Source organism: Cardiocondyla obscurior, linkage group LG18, assembly GCF_019399895.1.
Source record: "Cardiocondyla obscurior isolate alpha-2009 linkage group LG18, Cobs3.1, whole genome shotgun sequence".
Classification (NCBI taxonomy): domain Eukaryota; kingdom Metazoa; phylum Arthropoda; class Insecta; order Hymenoptera; family Formicidae; genus Cardiocondyla; species Cardiocondyla obscurior.
In genome coordinates, this window is record NC_091881.1 from 4,266,839 (window position 1) to 4,282,345 (window position 15,507).

Below are 15,507 nucleotides of genomic sequence, written 5' to 3' on the forward strand. Positions count from 1 at the left end.
TGACACGGAATCCGTGACTGGAAAAACATTGGGTGAATCTGGGATGATGTATCGGTATCCTGTATTTCAACTGCCAACTTATCGTTATTTCCGCCGCGAGGAACAAGAAAGATCATCACGATTTGAAACTAGGTTTGGCGTTTCGGTTCCTTTCGCGGGTACAATAAAAAAATTTAGACAATCGGGTCTGAATCGATCTTCCATTGAACGCGAGAGAATAATCGAATTTTACTTTTCCTCGGGCGCACTTGGCAATCATACCGCGAGAGACGAAACCGCAGTGTACTCTATATCTAAAATCAACATCGAAATGAAACAAAAATACTACTACAATTTGAAAGAGAGAAAGAGAAAGAGAGAATTCGAACGTTCGATTAAATATACAAAATATCCCAGAAAATCTGTGCAATTGTTGTAAGACCACAGAATTTTTTTTTTCTTCGAAAAACTACAAAATAAACATAGATAAAAATAATGTAGTTTTAGTTTAATTTTAGCTCATCTTTTACTTAGCTCTGGGCGTGTTCTGTTTTACTAAAAGCTCGCAAAGTACCTGGCAACATAGTTAAATATTGAAGATTCAAAAGTGTTTAAAGAACAAATTTTCACAAAAAAAAAAAATATATATGTACATATAATCTTTGACTTCCTGCAATCGACGCGCGTAACTATTTACCCACATTTTTATCCTAGTACATATAAATCGGCCTCTGCCGATCGCGATGCGAAGAGCGACGCGGAGATGCAGAAACGTTAAGAACTTTCAGGACGGACGGACAGACCGTAATCACTATGTAACGAAGATAACAAGGGCTTCCTGCATACTTACGAATTGTATCGCCGCCTGTATTTTTCCTCTCTCTTTCTCTCTTCCTTCCTCCGCCACACAGGGCGTCTAGAAAGGTCTGATAATGTCGACCGATTAGAGTAACGACGGCATCTGTCGTTCTATCAAAGTGAAGGGAGCACCTAGTAACTCGTTCGCGCTTTATTTTCTTTATCGCCCTTGAATGCCGTAGTTAAAGTCGCATTAATTTAAATAATCGATTTTTGACTTGCAGCAGACAGCGGTGATCTAATTATGTGCTCGGTACAGATTTCGAAACTTTTCATGCAAATCACTTAAGGGACGAAATTTCACTAACTAAGAATTAATTTCGTTGTTTCCGTTAAAGACTTTATGTATCGGCATACTTGACGATAACTGGTTAATTTACTGATAACCAACGACGATATCATCGTGATCTAATAACGCAATAAAAGATATTCGATTGCATTATCTACGCTAAGACGATAATGCGAAATCCACGCGAGCTCAAAATGTAGCGTACGCGGGAGGTTATTTTTTCTTTTTTTTTTTTTTATCACAGTGCGGGGTAAATTTCTGTTCGGCGTAACGTCGACTTTAAGCTAAAGTAACAGCGCCAACTCGCTGCGCATCTACTAATCCGATTATATCGGCCGTTTTAAAGTTTTCTGTCGGGGGTTTCTCGAGAGCTCGGCTGCCGAGAGAATGGCTGCTTTCCACGGTTACCCTCGTGTTTTTCTCATGAACATAGTTCTGCTTCTGCCGTACGCTGGAATTATGCAGCAGCCTCCGCGCCTGCAGGAGATCCTTCTAAGAGAGAGCTCGAAGAGCTTTCTTTTCCTCCGCGCACACATACACGCACGTCATATCGCGAGATTAGCTCGCGCGCGAATGTTTTGCAGCCATTCTCTCTCTCTCTCTCTCTCTCTCCCTTTCATGTTTCTTATATCTTCAAAAATCTTTCCGACTTTCCTATCGTCCGAGAGCAACCACTTTCTACCCTTATCTCCGTCCGTTAAAGGTGGTTGCCGTCGCGTTTTGCGCGCTTTCCGCGACCAAGGCAACCTCGTGGCCTCCTCTTTGCAGATTTTGCTTTCTTGCATCGCCCCGTCCCGCTCCTTTTCTCGTCTTTAAAGTCTACCGTTGGTTGTAAACCAGCGTACACCACTTTTCGAGAGTGGTCTATTCCCCGAACTTCCAAGTGTCTCGCTCTACGAGCGCAGAGTCGTACCCGCACGAGGGAGTAACTCCGCGAACAAGTTTGATAGGTGGTTCGCCTACACGGTATCGGGATTATCCGAAGGGCCGCGTGTGCAGGTTCGTGCTTACAGCGATCGCGGAAATCGAGCGTTAATTTTGTTCGCAAACTGCTTCGCCTAGCGATTGCAGGCGAAATACTTCATCACAACGGTTGCTGCAAGGTTGTTATTAGCATATCCGCTCGTTCTGTTTCGCCAGAGTTTGCAATGAATATTGTGTTAAATCATATTATTATTAACCGGCTAATTGTGATTGCAGATAGAATAAAAATTTTACTCCGCACTGGGCATGTAATAAACGATCAAAGCAAAAGATATTCCCCATAATTTCGGTCCTCGCTATCACGACGTCAGGCAGCGTATTTCTTTTTTTTATATTTTTTTTTTTTACGATTTGTAATACTTTTATCTCTAATGCTTAAAATATCACTCTCGGAAATTGCGTTTATTCGCGCATTCGTTGATCGTCGAAGTTGGCCACGGCAAGGCCGATTTTTCGTTTCGCTGAGGATGAAAGACAGACGATGGACGGGAACGAGGGATTTTCGCGTCAGACGCCGGATATTAGCCTCGTCGTAAGCGACGCGATGCTTTGAAAGGCCGTGGGTGGGCGCCGAAAAAAATGCCCCGACGCAAATAGCGTTGAAACTTCAAACGAATTATACTCCGAGCCGCCCCCTCGAACTCTGTCAACGCGCGACTGAAAACCGAATCAGATCCCCCCTCGATATCGCACGGTGCACTGCCCCGAAGGGTGGAGCAAGAACGAGACCTGAATGGGGGTTCTCAAAGATCCATATCCGTTTGCATAAAAGGTTCGCGTAAAAAAAAAAAAAAAAACGATAAATTAATTTTATTTAACATAACTTAATTTATAGTTAGCTTCTCATAGAGCATTATTTTTATTTTGTTTTTATTTTTATTTTTAAAATTGTCGAACAATTTTTTTTTATTCACATAAATATAGATAAATCGGAATGCAATAGAATGCACCATGGAATTTCTACTTAAATAAATAAAAATTCCGTAAAAGAAAATTTTTATAACGTCTGAAAGGATTTGTTGGAATTTCGTGAGACAATGATAAGAGAGAGAGAGAGAGAGAGAGAGAGAGAGAGAAAAGAGATTCGATAACGCGAGCGACTGAATGAGACTTCATACTTCAATACGCGAAATCGATCAGGCTCGATGAGCTGCTCGTTTTTGCTCGAATAAGGCTCACCGTCTATCTCTTTGCGAGATAACAGCTGATCCGGAACACTGAATTTGCCATCAATTAAAGGCACGACATATCTTCCATTCATTACTGTCGAACGTGCTCTCGAACAAGTATTACCATCGTGAGAACTTGACCTTTCTCGCGAAATGCATAACTCAAGTTTGAAATAGTACTATGTCGTGTTGATTCTGCGTTTTGTATCGAGACAATAATACGAATCACCGCGAAACAGATCATCGCGATATGTGTCAAAACATTTATTAATACATTTATTTAAGAAAAATCGAAATTATTGCATTTTAAAATTATTTATAGATTTATAAAATAATTATTAAAAAATTTTTTATTTTTTATTTATACTCTGATTATCCTCGCTGTATTTGAACGATTTATTCTCGCAATAATTCGCGGCGACAGTGCAGTTGGAAAATACTGAAGAGAATACCGATACAAATTAAGTAATAATACCTTGAAAAGACAGATTTAATGTAATTCTGCGCATAAACATCAGCCATCCAATTACTCGGAAATACAATTTCCGGAATAGCGGAGGGAACGGTATATTCCTTTCTTCTTATTCCGCCGTATTTCTTTCCACAAATTTCGAGCCTTCGAACCGCGCAGCTAAATCTATTAATATTACCGAGTACAAATAATATTGGTTAATTAAAAAATATAAATAAATAAAAATAAACGTTATTTAATATTGTATCGATTCGAAATTTAATTCCCGTAATTTTAATCATTCATAAATTTATATAAACATTTTAAGATTTTCCAGAAAAATATATTTAGTGAAACGATTTTTTCACAAGATTCAATTACGCGTTTTAATAATATTTTTACGTATTTCAATGTTTCTTTTTTTAATCGTTAAACTTGGATGTTTTGCGACGGATAATCTTTGATCGCGGAGATAACAAGATGGCCAAATATCGCTCGTAAGTGTTTTGATAAATGTGTTTTCGTTCCGGCTCCTTCGTCCGGTCACGAGATGTGCTCGATGGGCGACTGGTACCGGGGAGTCTTTGCCTCCTCCGAGTACGCAGACGACACTCGTGTTGGCCTTTCAATCAACGTAATTGCCGTTCGATCAAGTTCGAACCAGTGCCAATCCTGTCCAACGACAATGCCCTCTGCGCGCTCGTGTTCCACGAGATTGAAAAGTTCCTGAGCTTATGCGCTGTAATACCGAGCTCGATCATAGGGTATTTGCACAGAGGACGGATGCACAGAGAGCTTGCAACTTAAAATTAATTGAACTGACGTTCCCTCTTCGCGAAAAATTATACGCCTTCGATAAATACTTCCTCGTTAAATTTTTTTTTTAATTGTTATACAAATACTTTTATCAGTAACTATCGGCAATTCTTTTTTTTTTCTTTTTTTTAAATATAACAGTACCATATGTGCAATTTTCAAGACTAAAATTCAATCGGTATTACATATAAATATTAATAGAAATATGCTAATTCCAATCTGATCGATCGTCCTGATTAGTTTTCAGTATTCAATGTACAGCTGCTTCTATCAGATGATATACCATGATAACTCTAGCGACAGGCTATTTCGGTGTCAATTTAAATTTAATTACACAAGTAGCTCGAAAAATTTACGTTTAGAAAAAAAAAACTAATAAACCAAAAAAAAATTAAAATAAAAAAAGATAACGAGGAGAAAACGTGCGTTAAAAGAAAAGGATTATAAATGGAAGGCGCCGCGTTATCTTCAACCCTTGACCGATTCTCAGTCTTGACGATGATCCTTCCTACTTCGAATCGAAACACCCTACGGGCGTGGAAAGTTCTCTCGGAGTGCGTGTTCTCCATCTCGTCGCTTTTCACCTCCCTACTCGCGGTCGGTCGTACATGGGGCGTGCATCTGTGTGAACGTTCTCGCGCGTTTGTGTGGGTGAACGTACGCCGGCACAAGCGTGGATTATATCGGCACATGCGCCCCTCGCGACTGTCGCGTCGGCGGAAAAGCGGATATAGCCGGCGGCGTGTCAAAACCATTCCGCCGCCCGTGCCGCGAGTTTAGTACGGCGTGGTTCTCGGTTGCGGTTGGACGATCCGTGCACCTGTCCGGCGCGTGCGGTTGATAGTATCCGGAACGCGAAGGGTTTGCGAGTCGCGGGGGTGCGCGTTGCGGTCACGTCGAAAATCACCGAACCACCATCGGTAGGTTTCTTTTACGGAGTTCGTCCGCGACGTTCGGTCTACCGAGTGTCTGGTGCCCTTAAAGCAGGCTGAAGCTCAGCTCGTCTAATAGGGACGAAACGCAATCTACTATCTCTCGTACAGAGAAGTCTTCGAGTATACTTAGCTTTTCTTAAGTTGCTATCGTTAGTCTATTCGCCTCTTGTTAAGAAATTTAGGGGCTCGCGTCTATCTGTCTGTCTTTATGTCGAAGCGCAACGTTAAACCAACCGAGCCTCGTGCCATTCTCGAAAATAAATACTTCCTCAACGTATCCGCGTAGCGGATAACTCGAAAATGAAATATTAAGCTTCCCCGTGGATTTTGCATCTTGTAACATCAGCGTTACGTCGAATCGGTACGTTTTACGGATATCTTCGCGGAAATGCAGTGATATCCGAGACAGCGTTCGTAATGTATACGCTTCTCAGAAATGTGTTTGGGAAAGGTGACTTGGCTTTCCGCTAAGCGCGACGTTGCGTCTGGGGTAGTGAAAAAGTTCCCTCGTATATTACACCGTTCGCGTACCGAACAAATAGAGTCAGCGTGTCAAAACTATTTCGCACGGCCGGCGAATTCAGAGCGCCGTGATTTCTTTCCGCGGCTGGACGTCTGCCGTCACGCAGTTGAAACAAGAGCCTTGAGCACGGATCAACTTTGCATAATCGCTATCAAGGTACGAGCCCGCTTTCCATTATCTTGTCACGTAACCCCGATTAAGTTATTTAATCCAATTGATAAATTATGAAAATCGGGAAACGAGTTGATTGGCGCGTCACGATGTTACGAGGGGGAATTTACCGCGCGATTTTATCCCTCGAAAGTTTTTCTTCGTAAAACGCGGTATTTCTTTATTATTTTATTATTATTATAACTATTTTTTTTTTTTTTTTTAGAAGAGGAAGAACCGTCTTTAATATTTTTGCGAAATAATATTTGTAGTTAGCACGCGGTCATTTTTGTAACATACGAGCGATTATATCGTGCCGCTAGTAACATTCAGTTCACGAGACGACGAGAGGCATTCCGCGGCAATGCACACCTGTAGTAGCGGCCACTTTATTTCGTCAAAAATTGATATACAACGGTTCTTTGAGGGCCATGCCAGTTTTTGTCACTCGCAGACTAGAATTAAAATGGATATATATTTACATGAATCAACATTGAGAAAAAGCTGTGTGTAACAAAGGGCCGGTATCTGCAACGATCCTCTTTTTTCCCTCCCCCCCCTTTTTTTTTATTCAGCGACTTTTATTTGCACGCCAACATATAGTTTTAGCGGCGCTTTTAAACGCGCTCTTTTGTTCCACGCACATTTTTCGAATTTATTTTGCGTACGTCGCACAAAGTAAAAGTTCTTTATAAAACGCGCGGCTGAATCGTATTACGGATACGCGGAATAATAGTTTGAATTTCCGCCGCCAACGATGTTTTGCAGTCGTTCGGATTACTGTCAATTTGCAACGAATGCGCGCCGCGGCTGATTGCCGAGCCGTCGAAGCAACCGCGGCGGCACATTCGCGGAAAATACGATAATTTTGTTTAAATCGTGCCGCACATTTAATGCTAATCATTTGATTTTAATTGCGTATTTACGTCGAAAGCGCGCGCACGCCTGGTAAATAGAATTCAAACTCGACAGCGTGTATTTCGCGACTTTGTGCGGCGCGTGAATTAATAATCGCAGAGTCGAACGCAGCAGAGCGCGCGCGCGTGGCTTGAAAAATTGAGTTAGCAAAATTTTGAAAAATTACATCTCCCGCGACGATTTTGATAAATGCCGAAATAAATGTGATAACACGTCGGCAAATAAAAACGCGCACGTGGACGGTAGCGTCGGGGGATAAATCATCGCAGGCGCGTGTTCGCTGAGTCGGACAAATAAAAAAAAATAAAATAAAATAAAATAAAATAAAGTTAATTATTATCGCGGGGATAATAATCGCGCCGCGAACGAACGAAGCTCGTAAAATATCAGAGGGACGTGTTCGACCCCGAACATACCGGGAGGATCAACGGGGGACGACGAGTTAATACCTTATAGATAATCATAATGTACCGTCGACGGCGCGACATTTTTCTTCGCGCGCGCTCGTAACTCGGGTCACGTAACACGCGCGAAAGGCGAGATAACAAACGGCGGAGGCGTAACGCGAAGCGTTGAATAATTCTCGCGTTTTAAAGGGCGCCCAATTTAAAGCGCGTCCGAACATGCGAGACGCGGCACGCGACGAAAGCGAGCCGGAAGGAGAGCACGGAGGAAACGGGAGAGAAGAACGAGCGGAGGACGCAAGACAACGGGAGAGACGGACGCGATGAAAATCGTTTCCTTCGTTCACGCGAGTTCCGAACGCTTTGCCGCCACTTTCGCGCTTACGCTCGAAAAATCGGCTTTACATCACCACCACTCCTCCCCCTCCCACGATCGTCGGCGAAGTTTCCCCCGCGATGCACCGTGTAAAAAGTACCCTTTTTTCGCTCGACGACTCGCGATCTTACTCATCCTTACGTTTCCCGTTTCTTCCGCGGCTGCGAGAAGAAAAGCGCTAGCTCGTCGCGACGAGAACATTTTGACCGACGACTTTTTTTTTTAACTGCCACGTATCGTCTCACGTAAGCAGGCTCTAATTTAAAAAGCTTTCCCACCCAGCTCATCTCGGTTCTTCGCGGAAGGATCTAATCAGGTTTCGCGATAACATTTTTGCGGGGCTGCGGTGACGTCGAAAATAACTTCAACGAGGTAATAAACTTTTATCGCTCCTTTATTTCACTGGTAACCGTCACAGTTGTAAAACCCACCCGTTTTTTAGCGTTTTTTAATTCGGGCTGTATTTCTTTTCTTCGTTGAACTAATCAAGATTAAAAAAAAAAAGTTTCGAGTAGATCTTCGAAATCGATTAATTAATATATATGTATATATATGTATATGTAATAATTGTAACAATTTTTTTAATTCTAATTCATATAAAGATATTTAGTTCTTTGACCTTTGCTGATTGTTTCTGAAGGAAAAAAATCTAGTTTTAAATTTCTTTTTTTTTTTTTTAATCGGTGATAATTAAAATATTTTGAATTATTTAGAATATCGCACATGCGATTGGCAGTCGCGAGAGTTCGCGTATCGACACGATTTCACCGCAATCCGCATCCGTTCATCGCAGGACACTTGTTCACCGCGACGAAACAGCCAGAAACCAATAGTACCGTCTCATTGTGTCAATTCGATCGAATCGATAGTCGCCGGCGGTAGCGACGGCGCGAATTTTCGTGCGGCCGAAACTCGAGCACAGTAATCAACTTAGAATTACCGTGCGAAAGCAAATTTCGCCGGGCGATTTCGTTCGAGGCCTCTTTCTCCGAGAAATACTTAAAATTAGAGTTTGGCCGCCGGCCCGTGCCTTCAAGTCGATATAAATCTAATTAACCCGATAAGGCTCGCGCGAGGAATATTTATGCAAGCGCTCGCACGGAATTATTGAAACCGCGGAAATGTTTCTTTTATGCAACAATACATGGATAGGAGGATAGCTAATAAATATTGAAAATAGGCATTTATGTATCAGAAAAGAAAATATGTTTCGTGCAAATGTAAAACCAATCGCCGCGCGGAAATAGATCGCGTGCCTGAACATCGGCTGAATTTTGATTCGGCTATATACCTATATAGATATATAAATTTTTTTTTTTTTTTTCCTCAATACGCCATTCGATCGTGAGCGCACCGAACGGGTCTCGATAACGCATCCTCGACACGTTTCATCGTCCTCGTTGTGGACGGACAAAGGGATTACGCTCGGGATATTGGTTGAATGACTGAAGGACCGGTACCTGACGAGCATCCGGCCGTTCTCGTGTTCTTCTCATTTGTCTCCTCAATCTCCTTGCGTTTTTATTAGGGTCCACGGGAAGAAAATTGAAGCTCAACGGTGAAACTTCTGGATCTTCATCACGAGAGTGATGACGAGCGAGGGGGATATTCATAAGCTTCGCGGTGCCGCGGCTGAACCAGAATACATTCTATATTTGAAAGTTGATAGCTCTACTTGCGGACCGATGTATTAATTATTACTTGGACGGTATCGAGACTGCGGCGGGAGGAATATTGAATTCATGATATTCATATCGGGTAATTGGATTTATAGTAATATGGATTGTTTCCAACAATGATGTGCGCGCGAATGTAAATCGCTTCCATCGATTCCGTCGCTTTGTGGCTCCGACAAACATTTAGAACGTTTATTAATTTGGCGTATGGCACATATACGCGTATGCCTAGTTATAATTTTGTCGGTCACGGGAACAACTAATTAATTTTAATTTATTTATCTGTAAATGACCCTGCCTTATTTGTTGTAGATAAATACGGTACGACGTATATGTATATTCCACTTTCAACGCGGACGCGAAATACTCAGCGCAGTTACTCGAAATAGATACGACGATGCTTTTTCTCGTACGTTAATAGAAATTCGAGCTGCTGCAGTTTCCTAATAAAAAAAAAAAAAAAAAAAAACAACCGTGATTAACAATACGAATTATATTCAAATTTAGTGGCTTGCCCCCTTCCCCACCCCCTAAGCGTGTTCAGTCGAATGGCTTAATTAACTGTGAATTTACTCTCGGATTTCCATCGCTTTCCGCGACTGTCCATTTTCCTACAAGCCGGTTTCGTTACTTCCTCATACACGCGCTTCGATAATGTTGACGTGGCTTGCTGGTTTAATCTCTCCATGAACTTTCGGACGAGTAGTTTCTATCGCGTTGCGCTCGAACGAAGTCGTCGCTACTCCCTTTTCCTTCTCTCTCTCTTTCTCGTACGTGCCCATCGTCTGTCTCGTACACGTCGAGTTAATACCGAATTAAACTCTAATCTCGCTTCCCTTTTAGCTAACTCTTCGCCCTTCGCCGCCTTTCTCTGTCTTTACGCTTTATCTGCTCATCTATCTATCTCTCTCGTCTTTCGCCCCGGCCTCTTTTCGCGTGTCAGCATTCAGCGGCGAAGTTGTATGAGAGATGCGATCGATTATCGCGTGAGAAGCTATCTTACATATCGCGATGGGGGGGCTCTAGCGTGCCGACCGGCGAACGAAAGGTTTTGACGAGCTGCACTGTGTCTCTGGTTCACGAGGCCTTATCGTACCGTATATAATCGCGCTGCACGAATGCGGTAACAACTTCTCCCTTCCTCCCCCTCCTCCCCTTCGCTCCTGTTGCTTTCCCGATTTTGGGAAATGCTGGTCGGTATCCATGGGGATAATCTGAATTTGCAATTCATCGAGAAATCCATCGATGTTTATGAAAGCCATCGATTAACTCTATCTCACGATGAAATACAGGCCGGTGCATTATTTGCGGTATAATCGGAAAAGCGGAAAAGATTCAATCACGGCACAAAAAAAAAAAAAAAAAACTTTTGTGCATTTTTATATCGAATTTTATTACATATGTATGTTTTTTTATTTATTTATTTTTTTAATATTATTTCCTTATCGGCAACGGATTATTCTAATTACGCAGGCTCGATTTATCGACTATCAATTTATTTGCCGTTATCACAGCAGTTTTATAATGCTGATATTTCTAAACGCCCAACTGTCGGATCCGCGTGTGGTTCCTTCTACTTTCTGCTAAAGCGCGAGGAGGACTCTTTGTCATGAAGATAGATGACCATTTGTCGCAAATGATGTAGAGAAGAAAATTGTTAGCAAAGAGAGAGAGTTGATCGATCGCGTTTCAGCCGACCTTGGGCCCGTTCGCGAGCAAAGATACATATTTCACGTGGAAAAACGCAGGTGCGCGGGGATTATTATGATCTTCCACATAAAGCGCGTCGTGCATCGAGTCATAATTCTGTATGTCAGTCTGAATGCACGATAACCGGAGCCGTCGTTACGTTCGCGTGCGCGGTATTAGTGCCAGCAGCGGAGCTACGATTTAGTCCGATCCGGTTTTCATGCGTATCTAAATACGGTATAAATAATAAAGTTAACGACAGCCTCTAACTCCCAGCATAACAAGCTGAGTGATTACTAAGCAGAAGATATTATATTGGCCATATTCCCGTTTCGAATAATTGAATTAATTGAAATTAATTAATTCAATGCAAATCTCTCTTGTACTCTCATCTCGAGATTAAAATGTCTACATTTTCGATCAGTCAACGATAAATGGCGCGGAATATATACATATATATACGTATATATATTATATAGTATATACATATGTATATGTGTAGATATTATATACATATTATAATTAATTATCATTTATGACTACAGCATACCTATTATACAAAATGCGATTTCGATTCATCGCGTTCGCATGTTACGACACGAGGCTCGTTCCATGTATTAACGTTATATACTATTGAATTAACATGTTCCGAACAGAATCATAGAAAATATATCGATAATATTATCTGTGTTTTACATAAAATGTATAAAATAATTTATAACTTAAATGACATTTAATTAATTACTGCCGAGGTACCAAATTATTTTACCTACTCGATCGCTATTTTATTCTCGGTTAACGTTCACGTTTCTCTGTTTAAGGCTACCCTTCTTCCGCCGCGACGTTCCATGCAGTCGACGAACGAAGGAACCGAGGCCGAAGATCGATCGTCGATCGTCGCCGCTGACTTGGCACGGTCACTTATCGCACGACCCGCTCGATCTCTAGATGAATCGCCGTGATCGTTTGCGGAGTCTACAAGCAACGCGAGTCGCGCCGAACGAATCATGTACAAGATACTGCGTCGCGGCTCCGGCCGCGTCTTCGTCCTATGCATCGTGGTGCTGTCGCTCCTATTGTGCCTGTACTACGTCAGCCAGGTCCAGGCACCCTCGTCGGGCCATCCCGCCGCCGCCATCCTGAACGAGGAGCTCAGATACGACCGCAGCTTGACCTCCGTCACTCCGGATTACAGCGAGTTGCCAGACGCTCAAGTGTCGCTCGCCACCTGTCCTGTAATCGTGCCGCGAAACGCCGACATCGACGCCCAGCAGGAGTTCGGCAAGTTCGATTTCCAAGTAAGTATATACACTTCACTTCCCCGCATCACGGAAGCCGGGTCTGTCCGAGGCAATTTCCACGATATTTTCACTTTGTCCGTTACCAATCTCGCGTTGCTTGCTCCGAGATATCCGCTTACCTACCCCTCGTACACGCTTAACTCTCGATTTCTACGATGCTTCCATTACTATTTTATTTCCACTACGCTCTTCGCGCGCTCGCGATAAAGTGTATATTAAATTAATTCCAAAAGTTACGATAAATTAAATGATACGTATTAATAATGAAGCAAATTTGTCTTTTTTTCGTACACTCTCCTTTTCGATATTAAACAAAAGCTCGGTTTAGTAAAGCTTGTTCGTGGCCGCGAGCATCTGTGATTTATAAAGTTAAGAGCAAAAGTGGATCGAGAATCAAGCGTCGCTGGTTTCTTTTATCCCCGAGATTATCCTCGGGCACACCCTTGGCACGAGGTATTTATGTTCGCGAAAGTTTCCGCGGAATATACGAGCGGCTAAATTTTATACCAATACCTCATGGACGCGCTAAGTCCGGTCGTTTTAAAAGTACCGCGTCATTAGCCGCGAAACTTTCTTCGTCCCCTCGCGAGACTCTGTGAACTTCACTGATTTAATGGCTAGTCGTTGTAATAAGAGAATTCTTCCATTTACGAGCGATGTAAAAAAAAAAAAAAAAAAAAATAGTCGTTTACATATCTTGTATTTTATTTAGAAAAATGGCGAAGTAAATGAGTTCTTGCCAAGCAGGGAAAAAGAGATTAGGGATCGCGGACTCCTTATTAGATACATTCCTTCTCGAGCTATTATTTTCAACGTCTAACTGCGATTTAATTGCAAATTAGCATCTTAGAATCTCTAGCGCAGAATATAGTCAATATTCTATTAGCCATCGCTTTTGATAAACACCGCGTTCTCTATCGTATTATACCGTCCCTGACGCGACTGATAAGCGGAAGCGGAGTCTACAATTCAAATCTTCTCGTGTTCGCCTAATTACAAAGCAACCAGCTGCTATTCTCCGGTGCTTAGCTCCTCGCGGTAGTAATTTCCGACATTATATAGTTGCAGCGGTTTATAATCGCGGTGCGAAAGAGCATTGATTTTAGTACTTAGCAAGATTTGCTTCATTACAGAATATAATTATAAATTTTATAAATATAATACATGCCAATATGATACTAATATTTTGCTTTTTTATTTCCCCCCTCCCTCACTTATTCGCGAGATAAAAATTTTTTTTACGCGGTTTAAATTTTAAAATCCAGCGAAACGTTCTAATTATTTTACATAAAAATCAATTTCAATTTAGAGTAAAATACTGAAAAAATGCAAAAATGTATTTGACCAGAGTAAAAGATGTTTTAAAATGTAAAACGTAGATGAATACATGAAAACGTAAAATTGTATATATTTAACATATGTTTGTCTCATCTTATTTAATTTACCGAATGAAAAAATGTGTAAATTTTGTATACGATAATTAATTATTTCGTATAAAAAAAGATTTTATTTATAAAATTCTTTAATTTATCTCCTCATTATATATTTTTTTCTTTTACTTTGACCTTTGCTATTATTTAATTGGTAGTTTTTTTGTAAAAAAAATTTTTAATCATATATTAATTACATAGATTCGGACGATAGCATTTATATTTATTACACAGATAAATACGCACAGACGACAAAATGCAGCATCGAACTCTCGTCCCGTGCTAATTTAATTAACCGGCATTCCTGCGCGCGAAAAAAATATCGCGTGCTGCGTAGCCGCGGTTGGAAATAGAATCGGGGGAGGGAAAAAAGTGCCGAATCGAAGTATTTCTGACTGTAGTGCGTTCGGCCGCGATCTCGTTCATCGATTATTTATGATTTCACGTGATAGACGGATCTCGATGCCGAAATTTCTATTGAAATTTACACGTGCCCACGAGCGAACGTTTGCGAACGCTGGCGAGAATTCAGTTCACCGTGATTTTTTTTTTTTTTACACGGACCGCCTCTCCGTGGCGCAACTTGTCATAACCAAACGGCAGATCGTCGTTTCTGATACAACTGAACTTTCACGTAACGGTAATAAAGCGTTGTGCTTAATTTTTATTTTTTTTTCCCTCCCCTCTCTCGTCTTTTTTACTCGAATATTTTATAACCCACGTCGCACTTTCCGCTGCTGGCACGACGTTGTTTTTAATTCTCTACATACAAAATGCATTACATTTTTTCGAGCTTATTCCCGCGACATTTGTTACTCCCGCGAAAAAAGTCGAAATCGCAATTTGCTGTCGCCATTTTTAATGTAGCTCTCCTTTATTTTATATTAATTTTTTTTTTTTTGTACTCGTATCACGCTCTTACTTTCTTTATAACGCAGTCCCAATCTCGGTTTCAGAAAGCCCTTTTAATATTTTTTTTTTTTAATCTGAATATACACTTGAGAAATAATTTGTAACATGAGTTCGAATCGGCGTGTTGCGCTTTTCCGACTGATCCTTCGTCGAATACCGGTTGAAATATTTTACGCGGGGCATTGCGCGCAGCACCATATCAATATTTCATAACCGGACGCACAACGGCGGGATTTAAAAAACCGCGCGCTGTCAGTCCGGAAAGACTAATCGAACGTAAATTAATACGTCACGCAATAATCTACTCGAATCGACGACCCCGATACGTCAGTTACACGCGATGAAAGGCAAATCGAGTTACGTCGCAATGAGCAGCGGCGGTAGCGGCGGCGGCGGCGGCGGCTAACGATGTTTCGAATTCGAGTTGCAAATCGAATTTGGCGTTATCGCACCCGCGTTGAAAACCGTGTTCCGTACAATCCTGACGCATATGCCTGCCTAATCCATCCACGGTCTCCGTCGTCGCGACGGATTAGCCGTACGCGACGTAGGCCAATTGCGCTTAATTGCCAGTCAAGGACGCGCGTTAATTCGCTTTAATTCCGTACGGCGGATGTCGCCGTTAAAGTATGGAATTTCGATAACGC

At 41.7% G+C, this 15,507-nt stretch overlaps 1 protein-coding gene across 3 annotated transcripts in view; it reads left to right on the forward strand.

Annotated features, from left to right (window-relative positions):
• Positions 1–15,507, forward strand: part of Alpha-man-iib (alpha-Mannosidase class II b) — a 123,174-nt gene that overhangs the window by 43,403 nt on the left and 64,264 nt on the right. The window contains exons 1-2 of one of the 3 annotated variants that reach the window (XM_070669031.1): positions 5,266–6,160; positions 12,039–12,515. In XM_070669031.1, the coding sequence (XP_070525132.1) occupies positions 12,225–12,515 (291 nt within the window). In that variant the 5' untranslated portion in view covers positions 5,266–6,160; positions 12,039–12,224. Of the gene's footprint in view, positions 1–5,265; positions 6,161–6,367; positions 8,225–12,038; positions 12,516–15,507 lie in introns of those variants that run through there. The other 2 variants (XM_070669033.1, XM_070669032.1) reach the window with 2 other exon arrangements.